This window comes from Lotus japonicus, chromosome 3, assembly GCF_012489685.1.
Source record: "Lotus japonicus ecotype B-129 chromosome 3, LjGifu_v1.2".
NCBI lineage: Eukaryota > Viridiplantae > Streptophyta > Magnoliopsida > Fabales > Fabaceae > Lotus > Lotus japonicus.
Window position 1 is genome coordinate 43,202,605 of NC_080043.1, and position 13,374 is coordinate 43,215,978.

The 13,374-nt window shown below is 40.1% G+C and overlaps 1 protein-coding gene across 1 annotated transcript; it reads right to left on the reverse strand.

The window, feature by feature from the left end:
- Nucleotides 1-4,468: 4,468 nt before the first annotated feature.
- Nucleotides 4,469-5,359, reverse strand: LOC130748721 (uncharacterized). Its single transcript, XM_057601966.1, has 2 exons — nt 5,116-5,359; nt 4,469-5,009 (listed from the first exon to the last, which is right to left on the reverse strand). Exons 1-2 carry the CDS (start codon nt 5,230-5,232, stop codon nt 4,731-4,733), a joined length of 396 nt encoding a protein of 131 aa, XP_057457949.1. The 5' UTR covers nt 5,233-5,359; the 3' UTR covers nt 4,469-4,730.
- Between the last annotated feature and the right edge of the window lie 8,015 nt (nt 5,360-13,374).

Here is a 13,374-nt window from a genome sequence, read left to right on the forward strand (position 1 = left end):
CGCCAAGCAGTTCAGCACAATTAAAAAGAGGGAGCCGGGATAAGACCCCAAGAGCGAAACTTTCTCTTGATGAAGAAGACATTTTGGGGGAATCAGATAAAAGCTTCGGACACTGTGTCCAGTAAAACGGAAAAAGGGCTTTTCCTCCTCTCTGCGTGAACAACGAGGGATAAGCAGGGTGGACGACAACCCGGAAGTACCGGGGGGCCAAATAAGATTCAGAGCCAACCTGATGAGGGGCAAACCGTTCTCGGCCCGGCCGGGGCATCAGAATGACCCAGCCGTGGGTCCCCCAGGGTTGAGAGTCTACCTCAAAGAAGAAAGAAAAAAGGGCAGAGGAAGGCGCCACATCAACACTATGGCGGAGAATCTCAAAGCACCGTAGATAGGCCCAGGAGCAAGGATGAAGTTGGCAAGGAGAAACGTTGACATCGCACAGCATTTGGGTAAGAAAGGGTGAGAAGGGAAGTTTAATGCCCAGGTCAAGAAAAATGAATTCGTACACAAAGAAGAAATGAGAATATTTGGGGTCATTAAGCTCACGATGTTGCCAAGGGCGGTCTAGTTCCCGACATCCGGTGATGCGAAGAAGGTCCTCTAATGACGAGGAGTAGCAAAGCCCGCCAGCCCTACGGGCAAGATCTGAAATAGATCCGTTGGTCGACAGTTCTGATGGTTGATCAAGGACCTCTTGATCAGGAGCTTCTGAGATGGGGAAGGGGAGAGTGGCGAAGGTCGTCAAGCGATGAGCTTTGATCTCCTCAGTGGAGGAAAGGGACCCTGTTGAGGACATCATAAAAGTAGAAGAAAAAGGGAAAGATGAAAACTAACCAGGAAAGAGCAACGGGAAGAGGAGCGGGGAGATCCGGGACGATGAGTTCGCAGGGTCAGCAAAGGAAACTGGAATGAGAGTCGGAAGTGAGTATGGAAGCATTTGACAGAAAACGTTGAATGATGAGGAGGAGGAGGAGAATATAAAGGCTGGGGGTGATAGCGGTTGGGGAATCGTGCCCCATCATGGCAAAGGTAGGATGATTGCTCAAGAGGGTGTGACGTGGATTTCGGAAAGCGGGGGCAACACGTTAAATGAAAAGTTACAATGGTTGAAGCTGATTAGTTTAAATTCCAATTGTCAGGCTCGACCATGATCCAAAGGGACGCTTCAAAGATAACAGTTAGGATTCAGTGGATTCGCTGACCCTAGCACCATCTCAGGGCGCGACGCGTGGCGTAGGCTCGACACATGTCAAAACATCGCAAGTCGGAACACGTGCATAACTATGGTGGGGCGAGCGAATCAAATGTCATCGCCACAAGCTCACTTGTGGACTCAGACCGTCCGGAGAAGAGAAGCACAACAAAAGTTTGAGATGTAGATTTTAAAAGCTTTACTCACCGAGCCATGTTGGCCATTGATCTTCGTTTTTAGACTTTAGGTTTTAGCGTTGGTTAGTTTCTTATGGCCTTCGCCCTAGTTTTCCTGCTTAAAGACACACTTATCTCTCATGCTTTGAGCTCGGTGTCTTGTGGACTTGTGGACTGGGCGAGACCTCAGGGTCCCTCGCCCAGGAGCGCTGGCCTCAGGCGAGGGGCGCACCTGAGACTTGGGCCTCCCTCCCCGAGGCCCAACTGGCCCATTAAGGTACATTAGAGGTGCCAAGCCCAACTCCGCGCCTATAAATAGGAGACGGTTACCAAATGTAAGGGACTTTTGGCCATTTGTGAAATAACAAGATTGAAATTGAATTATTCTTTCTCTCTTTAGCGGTTAGAACTTCACTCTCTAAGCATTCATATCACTTTCCTCACACTTTGGGTACTGTACCCCTATTGTATGTTCTTGGATAGAACAGTCACAATAGGCAATTGGTTTCTTCCCATCCAAAGGCCGCTTTCTTTTTCTTTTTCCCCCAAAATAAGTGCTTTCTCTTTTTCAAAGAATTCAAAGGGAAACTTACAGTATTTACAACAAAAAGGAATATTAAAAACTTAAAAATGAAAGTAATACATCAGAAGAAAAAAAAAATATATGTATATATATATGTATATTTTATATATATATAAACATGATGAGGTGAACATCTTTGGTTTTTAATTTTGTTTAGATAGATGATGGTTCTATGGTACTAAGATGGATTTATCTATCCTCAATCATCTATTCAGATAGTGTGTGGATATATCGTTTATAACTTGTAAGCATAAAACCATGTAAAATAAATTTGTAACTTGAAAAAACTAGTTGCCTAAAAATTAACTAGAGAATTGTTATTCGGACCCCCCGACAGCTATTTAGACCCTGTTAAATTCGTAAAATCTGAAAAAGCCCTTTATAAAAAAATTTCGCTCGCACTTTGAATTGTACTTCGTTCTATAAAATTTTCCCTAATTGCTTGCCATCGCGATTGTTAGATAATGAAAATAAAAAATATGGAGGTTGGGATGTAAGTGTCACAATTTGGTCATTGGAATATGACTACGATAATATGGCCGTTACAATATGACCATATAGTCGTTAAAATATGACTATTTACCGTTATTGTGTGGTAATATTTTTAGTTCACTTATCACTTTATTGTTAAATAACTATTTATCTCAAAAAACTTAAGTTATTGAGAAAGAATCACTTTTCCAAAAAAAAATAAAAGAATCACATAAACAATTTTATATTATTATTTGTAACCATTACTATTTATGCCAGCCTTATTCCATTATGAGAGAAGTCTTTTCCTTTCATTGAATTTCTAAATCATTTATGCTGATAATTGTAATGGGACTTGGTTTCTTTTATCCATGAGGAGTTGAATTAGGGAAACAATTCCACTAATTTCTTGAGAGTACTGAATTAAGATCATGGACGTTGAAGAATGAAGATCTATACATCAGCTTGCATGATGAATTGGTAGGGACTGAGAAATTGATTGGTGTATGCTAGCATAATGTTGTTAGGAGTGAACATTATTTTTTAAGTATTATCTTTTATGATTAAATCTATTTTACCTGAGGTAAATGATGATCCCCGTTATTTGTCCACAAGTTAGTAGATCCTACATTTAAATTAGTAGACTATAGAATAATCAATAAAGCATGCAGATGCCAACACCGCTAAGAAGTCACAGGTATGAAGTTATGCAACTTTCATATCTTGGCCAAGTATTTCCTCTAATTATTCTTTAGTCTAAGTACAACGTGTTTTTAAACCCATATGCAGCACAAATAGTGTAGAAAAGGCAGATGGTGTTATTCTATTTCAAGTTATCACAGGGACATAAATAGCAGCTTCCAGTGAAGTGCTGTCAATAAAAATGACCATGTAAGTATGTCATTTCTTTTAAATGGCTAAAAAGGATACCTTGGCCAGCATTTTTTTCATGTCTCTTATTAATATTGTTAAAATTGAAGTTCCTATCAGATTGGTATTTAGGTTCCTATCAATCCCCTGATCCTTTGAATTACACCGGTTCCAATAAAAGATAAATCATAAATTTGATAGAAAATTGAATCTAAAACTGGTACCATTTTAAAGTTTACTCTATTACCTTTCTAACAACAAAAACGATACTCAAATCCGACAAGAACCACTCAAGTTAGGCTTCATTAAGTGATTGCTGCTAGGATTAGAACCATATGGGAGTTATGCAGAGTATTTTTAAAAATCAAATAAAAAATTGGTACTGATTGACAAGAAAACAGAATTTAAAACTGGGATACAATTTCAAAGCTTACTCTGTTAGCTTTCTAACAAAAACAAACGGTACTCAAATCCGACAAGCATGACTAAAGTTCCGCTTGATCAAGTGAATGATGCCAAGATTAGACTGGTATGGGAGTTGTACAGAATGATTTAAAACTGATACTGATTTCTACACTCAACATTTTATAATTATTAATGGCAATTCCATCTACAGATAGATGTAATCAACCAATTTAACTCAACTTCTACGATGAATTCGCTCCCAAAATTATAATTGAAAGGTCATGATTGAAAACCATTCCATCACAAAGTTCTCAAGTAACCAGTACATAGAATTCAATGAAAGATTAACTTGGTAATTGCCAATAAAAGTAGATTTGTTGCTTAGACAAGAATGCAACCATCAGAAGACACCCATATGATCAAACATTTAAGGTGCATCTTCTCTGGCAAATCACATATACAATCTTTCAGAGAACACATCATTTACATTCTTCTCTAAACCTTATTTCTTCAAGTTAGTCATTCAATCGCCACTTTTTACGAATCAAACACAAAAATATGATCTCTAGGTATTGAAGGGAATATTTTGGGAACACTTGCTAAAACGTCTCGATAAAAAATTTAAAAGCTAATTATGGTGATGCTTAACTAATGATCAATGGATCTAGGCAATATCAATCTGAAAATTATAACATTAGTCAATTTTATCCAATATACAATAGTAGTAGCAGCAACAACAGTAGAGCAAAACACAATTTTTGGCATTGTGCATCTCAAAGTAGTCGCACTATTAAGAATATTTTTGGAACATTTACTAAAAGTGTTGCTTACAAAAAAAGTTCTAAACCTGATTATGATGAGGCTTTCTATTGAATCATTGATCAATGGATCTAGGAAATACTCTGATCATTCTGAAAATTGTAACACTAGTCAAATTTAGCCAATATTATGTAGATTCCAATAACAAAAACAAAGTCATTCTGCAAAGTGCATGTCCCACAAACCAGACTTGTTAGTCTTACCCGGTAAAACAAGTTCATGTAAACTTAATGACACAGCTTCCCAGGCCTACAGGTTGCAACTGATTGCTGATCTCAGCCTGCTTCTTCAAATCAGCAGATAAAATTTTCGAACAGAATATCCGGATTTCCGCCAAAACTGTGGCATTTTCTAACAAAAACTTTAGCAACTGGATTTCAGCTTCAACCCCACGAAAATGTGAAATAGAAAATAATTTGAGACTATATTTGAAACAAGAAGGCACTGAGTTCAATATCCAGTGTTCACCATCCAAGCAGGTCTCTGGGTCAAATCCCTGCATAAGAATCAATAAACATGTCAATGGACAGAAACAATACTACTGTTAGTGCTAGCCTTGAAACGTGGTAGATGCAAGAACTGGAGCAGGATAAAAGATGTACCATAGGAATATTAAGAACTTCCAATTTAGGTGTCTTTTGGAGAATGTTCATTACAGCTTCATCAGTGAACATACAATATCCCAAATCCACATTAAGATGTGTCAAATTGTTGAACATGGGAAGGAGATGGAAAGCATAGGAAAAACACTAGTAAAAGAAAGAAAAAACATTATTAAGGAAATATGAAATAAATATAATAAAACCACAATTAATGGAAAACATTGTCAATAGCTGTAATACAGTTAAAAAAATGAAGATGATCAGTGAGCTGTTAAACATACCTCAAGAATATCATTTGATAATCTAAGAGATTTGATACTACCAAGACCACTCAATAGTTTAATTAGATTTTCTGAGGGTTGAGGAACCTCAATATGTGCATCAACTATGGAGGCCAGGTTAACAAGGACAAATTCAACAGTTACATTGCTGTTATAACTGAAATATAAAAGATTTGCAGCATCAACCATAATTGTAGAATTGAGCAAATGACCTCGACTAGAACTGGCGCCAGAGATGATTAATGTCTTTAATGTGGGAAATTTTATGCTGATTTGCTTGATGTTGTCCCAATTACAATTACACAAGCTTAACTTTTCTAGGACAGGGCACCCAGAGAAAAGTTGTTGAGCTGACTTCTCATTTGCGAAGTTCACAAATACAAGCTTTAATGTCTTTAGGCTAGGAAAATGAATGCCGCTAGCAACATCTAGAGCACAACATGTAAAACCAGCTTAGTCAATGATTCAGAAGCTGAGAAACAATTAGGTAAAACAAATGGAGGCCTCACAGGTAGGGAAAGCTTAAGCTCTTCAATGTTGTGCTTCACTACAGCAGATATAAGAGAATTAACTCGATCCGCATCAACGTCAACTCCATAACACATCCCACAATCTACATAAATCATGACACTGAGCCTTTTCACACAATTAGAATGATAAAGTAGTCTGTCCACTTGGTCTAAAAGGCAATTTACAGATTCCTGTCCTTGGTTCATGGAAGTGATTGCCAGATACTTGCTAAAATCAAACATAAGCAGGTCCACAAGTACTTCCACCTTTTCGCCAAAATGGATGTTTGTATAGCATCTTTGGTAGGGAGTAAAGCAAGAATGTGATGAAGAATGCTATCTGGTAAGTTGCTGATCATATCTTTCATGTCACCCACATTATTGGTTTGTAAATCAGATAGTGAGATTAAACCAGCCATAATCCTGCTGTGCCTACCAAAAAATAATTATCAAGCAGACAAGTGTGAAGGGAATCATGGGATATAGACGCAATAACAGCCAAGTTCATAGCTTTTTGTTGCACAAAGAAAAAACATGGATTTTTGGATAATGCTTTACATAATGTGATATATTCCAATGGGGGATAGGATCACTGGCACTGACAGTGACTTATACTGCAACACGACAACATAGCATAGCAAGAAAATAAACAAACCCCAGTTTGAATTGACATTCATTTGTATGGTAGAGACAACAGCACAACCCATTTTGACAGAAATTTTGTTTAAATTAAAGATCCCTAAATTTATTTTAGGGTTTAGGGTTCCAATGCATGAAGAGGGAAAAAAACAGGCAACTAAAGCAAAGATCACTCATCATGGAAGAGAAAATGATGAAATTATCAAACCTTTATCAGAGAGAGTATGGAAGCGGTTCATACCTGAAGGAGCGTCTGGGTTAACGAGTTGAAAATGTGACCTACAAACTTCAGTGCGCAACCCTAAAATATATTGAAAGAAAAGGAGGGAAATGAAACGCTCTTGGCCTCTTGTTCTTGACTGGGCCAAAATAGAATGTTTGAGTGAATCTCCAAATTGGTCCTTGAAATTGCAGCCTCACTTCAATTTGGTCTCTAAACTAAAAACAATGGTTTGAAAAACCCTTCAGCTTGCAAACACCTTTCACGTTGGTCCCTTTTCTTCTTTTCCGTTAGTCTCTGAAACGAGAAACCCCATGTGTCACGTTATGTGTCATGTGGATTCAATTTGGTCCTCAACATTATCATTTTAACCCATGCTGAACTTTCACGAATTATTAAAAAACAAAAATTACTGATTAAAAAAAAATAATTAATAAAGAAATTTCAATTGACAAATAGATTTGCCCATAAATGTTCATCTTCAACATCATCTTCATCATCACCTTCAACACTACCAACCCCTAAATGTTCAAGATCCATAAAGAGCAAGGGTAGGAGCAAAATATTCAATATAGCTCCTATTCTTAGTATAATTCTTATCTGGTTGGGAGGATGCCTACCAATCCAGAACACACCCCACCATCATTGCCTCAACCCCAAAACACACAAACTCAGAACCCACCCCACTATCCAAGACTCAACCTAAAAACCTTCAAACCTAGAACCCAGCCCCACTGCAACCCCCACTCCACCATCCAAACCGCACTCAAAACTCACCCCACCATCCAAACATCAACCCTAAAACCTTCAAACCCAGAACCCACCCCCACCACCACCCCTACCACCACCCCTACCCCACCATCTAAATCGCATTCAAAACCGACAAATCATAACCTACCCCACCATCCAAGCATCAACCCCAAAACCTTGAAATCCATAACCCACTCCCATTGCAACCCCAAAACCGACAAACACATAACTCAGCCCCACCATTGAAGCCGCAACCCAAAAATCCAGAACCCACCATCCAAGCCTTAAACCCAAAACCCATAAGCGAACCACCCTTTGATCCACACCACCCTCAACCCCAACCCGCACCAAACTCACCCCCAACCCAAGAGAGCTCAACAACCCAGAAATCCCCACCCACCCCAGTTGTTAGCTAATCCGCAGGTGCACAAATTTCACTTGATTTTAAATGTCGTATCATTGGGATTGTGAGAGAAAAATTCAGTTTTAAGTTTGAAGAACAAAAGCAAATAAAAACTAAATTTTGAGATTGTTGTTTGTTGTGACAAGTATAGGGTAAATAGCCAAGTTCGTCCCTGAATGTGTCTACCGCCTTCAACTTCGTCCCTAAACTTTAAAAATGTCACACGTGATCCCTGAATGTGGCAAGTCTCCCTTATCAGCGGTCCTTGACGTTAAAAAAGTTCACACCGTTAACGGAAGTGTGACATGGCTATTTTTTTTCCATTTGGAAATTCCGCGTAGGAAAAAGATTTGACTGAAACATTAAATCTTCAATTTAGTCCCTATAGTTAAAAAAAATTCTTTCTTTCTCATCACTCACTCTTCCTCGCACCTTCCTCCCCAACCGTCCACCCACTCCACCACCACCAGTCCACCACCACTCTAAAATCTCAACTCAAAAACCATAAAACAAAAATCCCCAAATTTTCAAAGATGTGAAAGCAAAAAAAAAATGGTGTGTTCCAATTATTCGTCCAAAAAATCAGAACCATACCCAGAATCAAACCCTCCTCCACCGCCTCCTTTGACCTCCCTCCTCCCCTCTGTGACTCCATCGCCGCCTCGTCCAAACCCCCTCAAAAAACGAAGGGTTTTAGGGTATTAAACTTATTTGATTGCAAAATTACGGGTGAGAGATATGATGATTTTAGGGTTTTGATGAAGGGTTGAATCTTCGAGCCAAAGCTTCAGAGAGAGCAAACCAAGGTCACCGATGGAGTTTAAACGACGTCTTTTTGTGTCCGAAACCCACCCTAACCCAGAGATGAGAGAGATCGAGATTGAGGAGATTACTGCGAATAAACTCACCCCCACAAACACCATTAAAAAAACCCCAACGGCGGCGATGCGGACATCAGACGATGTGGAGGATCTCAGGCAGTGGAGGAAGACAGATTGGAGCGTGGTCAATTGTGGGAGGGAGTAGGGTTTCACCGATGTAATGAGCCAACTGGGTTTTTTTTCTTTCATTGGATATGTGTTATCCAATTTTTGTTTCTTGTCTCGTAGCTCAGGTGCCTGTGCGGGCTGTTACATTTGTTTCTGATGTGTTCTTGTTTAATCCTTATAATTTTATTTTCTGGGTGCTGTTATTGTTGTGTTGTTTCTCTAATTGAAGTTAATTTTATTCTATTTGCCTCTGATATTTTCATATTCGTCTGCAATTATGGTGGGCAAGCATGGTTGTGAACCTGAAATTGGAACCTTGAAGGTGATGGTGGTGGGTAGAGGTAGAGGAAGATGAGGGGAGTGAAAGAACTTTTTTTCAGATTCAGGGACTAAATTGATGCCTTTAAAACTTTCCCAACATTCAAATGCCACATAAGCTTCAGTATTGATAAAAAAAATTCCACGTCATACTTTCGTTAACGTCTGTCTGCCATTTTTAACTCAAGGACTGCTGATGAGGGAGATTTGCCACATTCAGGGATCACATGGGACAATTTTAAAGTTTATGGACGAAGTTGAGGGCGGTGGACACATTCAGGGACGAACTTGGCTATTTACCCGACAAATATATGTCGAAGTAGCAATGATGAAACTTAAGAAATCAGAGATGGAAATGCCTTGGGTTCTTGCTTAACTAGTCAACTTAAGAAAACATATCCTAAACATGTGAAGAACTGAGTCTCTCTTTGATGCTCTAATCTAAACAACTACCTATCGATGTCTCGCATAGATAATACTCTCAAATCATAGGATAAGCACAATTCCTTGCCAACTTAACCAATTGTTTGAGGCCTTAAGCATGCAATTTTCATATCAACAAACTCCAACCCTTTCTCTATTCCTAGCAGAAAGCATAGAAGAGGTAATCCCGAAACAAGTCCCTAATCTACAACTTAACTTCCGTTCTGATTGTAGAAAAGCATAAAGCAAGCGTGCACTCAAGCTTAGATAGAAAAATAGAGATGGGATTCATGGATAAACTCAGAAACACATGAATAGAAATATGAATTATAACTTAAACATCATAAGTCTTAGAAAAACCCAAAGCATAAAGAGTTTAGGCAAACATGACTATGGAATCCATACAAGAAATGTAAAAGAACCTGAGTTACAAAGCTTGGAAGCATCCCACTAGCATCAGAGAGTATCTCAGTTTCTAAGTTTATTGAAATGACCAAAGGTCCTAATCAAAACAACCAAACAACTATTTATCATAAAAACTAACGACATAGGGCGCTCGAGCGCCAGCCCCTCGAGCAAAAATCCCAAAGTTACTGTCTTGAGGACGCTCAATCGCAAATTTACACCGCTCGAGCGCCAGCTCCCTTCTGCCAGATGTTGAACCTTCTGTTGACAGGGCGCTCGAGCGCTAATTGTGGGCGTTCGAGCGCCGTAAGCTGTGCCCAAATCCCCGACCTATTGTAAGGGGGCGCTCGAGCGCCAGAGGCTCGCCACCAAACTTAACTTCTGCCTCCTTCAATTTCACAATCAAGTCTTCATGCCTCTTGCCCTTCCAAGTTCCATCAGTTACAACCTACAATACTCATTAAAGCACACTTGGAAAATATCAGAATATCTAACAACCTATTTGTAACATCCCGATCTGACGACTGGCCTCACGGTAACAACACGAGTCTTTTCAGTGCGCTTTGTCCTCACTCGCGCACTTCCCGGGAAAACTTCCCAGGAGGTCACCCATCACGATATTGCTCCAAGGCTAGCACACTTAACCATGGAGTTCTTATGAGTTGGGTTCCCGAAAAGAAGTTGCAACTTGTTGTTATGAGTAGTACCAATCAAATCATTTATGCCCTCCTCAACTGTATAGTCCATCCCTATACAGTCTCGGAATACCTCTTGTTCGGGTGTGAGATCGGTTCATTCATGTGCCCCTCCGCCTAGAAGCCTGCCAGGAGCCGCTCCTTGTCCGTGCCTCACTGCACCGGCGATCACTCCCCGCCCTCGTCGGCCCCGGGCGTCACAGGCCCACCAACTTCCGCTTGGTTCGTCCCCGAACCACACCGTACTGGGAGAGGTTGGCTCTGATACCATTTGTAACATCCCGACCTGACGACAGGCCTCACGGTAACAACACGAGTCTTTTCAGTGCGCTTTGTCCTCACTCGCGCACTTCCCAAGGACCAACACTCCCCAAAAACCCAACCAAACATCCGCCCCAATCATTTGGCTACAACAAATTCTCCAATAAAGCTCAAATGGGGCAACTAAGGATAATGTTCAGCCAACAAATTCAGAATCTCAAGAAATCCTATAAGTCTCAAGAATAAAGCAAGAATCACTAAGCATGCTATGAGTGAAATCAACAAAGAACCAAGAATCGCAAGTGAGTCAGGATCCTCCAGAGAAATTTTATGGTGAAGGGTCAAAGATAGACCCTTAATGGACTCATACCAACTCCTTTCTAAAGAAACACTTGGAAGACCGAAGTCTCCTCCTCTCTTCCCCAAACATACAATCACTCATCCCCAAAACAACTTGAGTATCCAAAAAGAAACAATTTTTCAAAACCGGCACAAGTATAAGAGCAAAACTTGCGGGCAACAAACATGTGAGTATAGGGAAGTAAAAGACCCAAAAAAAAAAAACTAACTAAACAATGCATGATAAAAAGAAAAAAAGAAAATCTATAAATGGAAAATATGCTAAAGATGCATGACCTAAACTAAGGATAGAGGTACCTCATCACAATCACTCCATGGGGTCATGGTCACCCCCTCCATCACCATAATCCGGTTGAACACCAGCGTCATGCATTATGCTCAAGTCAATCATCCCTTGCTCCAATGTGTTGAAATCCATTGGGCCATGGTACCTGGGATCTGAGGTGCTTCCTCCTCTCCAATGGAGATCAAGATCCCTGTGAAGGCGATCTTGGATTGGGCGAGACCCCAGGGTCCCTCGCCGAGGAGACCTGACCTTGGGCGGGGAACGCGCCATGACCTTGGGCCTCCCTTCCCGAGGCCCAACTGGCCCATTTGGATAGGTTAGAGGCGCCAAAGCCCAACTCCACCTCTATAAATAGGAGGGAAATACCAATTGTAAAGGACTCTTAGCTCATTGGAGGAATAATAGCATTGAAATTCCGTTACATTTTCTCTCTCTAAGCGGTTAGAGTTTCTCTCTCTAAGCATTCACATCACTTTCCTCACACTTTGGGTACTACCTTCCCTCTATATGTTCTAGCACGGAACATTTGGCGCCGTCTGTGGGGATCGGTAGATTTCTATTCCCGGACTGTAAGGCCCAAGTTTTAACGCTTTGGATAAGTGAATAAAATAAAAGAGTTATTTGATTAAGATAAATTTGAGAAGGAAAAAGGTTCAGGAAAAGTCCAAGAATTTATCGAAGAACCGAAAGAGTTATAGCACGACTAACATACGCTTAATCCTAGGTCAAAGGTATTAGTGAATAGTTAATTTACGCTTTAGGACACGATGGAAACTAATTCCAAAAATCCTCAGAGAAATGTTAGAACTTCTCTTTTCCGTCCTTAAACAATCATTTCGATGCGAAATCCTGGAAAGTACGAACGTCAAATTCCAATTCTCGGAAGTTTGCCGAAACGGAATCCCTGATAGTTCGAGAAAACCTAAGATCGACAGACGATGAAGACTTTTTCTATTCGGAGCTGCAAAAGAAGATTCCACCCGAGTTCTCCTATTTCTCTCATCATTCCTAATCTTTCTTCAGAAGGAAGTTTTCTCATCCGACGATCACTGCAAAAAGTAGTTTTTCGGGATAATCCGACTTACACCGACTTATGCCGATTTTGGATCTTTTGGTTTAATTCCAAGAATCCTGTTTTGAGTTCTGGAATTCTGTCGCCAGAACCTATCTTAGAATGCGCAGAGGAACGCGCAGGAAAAATCGGAATCGCAAAAAAATCATTTTTTCGTTTTTTCCAAAACCTATAAATAGCTTGAAAATTAGATTTTTGCAAAAAAATACCCATTTTCCCTCCCCCAAAACCGTGAGCAGCTAGAGAGAAAGAGAGGATCCGGATTTTCGCGAATCTTTGCCCGTTTTCTTCACCGATCGTCGCTAATCGAAGACCTTGAGGTAGGTAAACTATATCTCACTTCTGATCGTCAGATCTGTCGACTTTTTCTATGTTTTTCTGAGCTCAAAGTTTGGAGCTTTTTGTAAAATTGTCCAAATAGTTTGATTTCAGTGTCTAAACTTCTTCCCTGCATGCTCCTGAGCGTGTTCTGCGGATTAGATTTTGTCAAATGTCGACGAAATGCCGCCGGGATCAATTTCTACCTTAAATACCCATTTTTCGGTAAAGTCGCAACCTTTAAGCTCTAATCTATCGACTTGGCTTAGTGCTAGTAGGATTTGTCGTCATAAACGTCGTTGTGGACGTCTCCATCCAATCTGTTTTTCA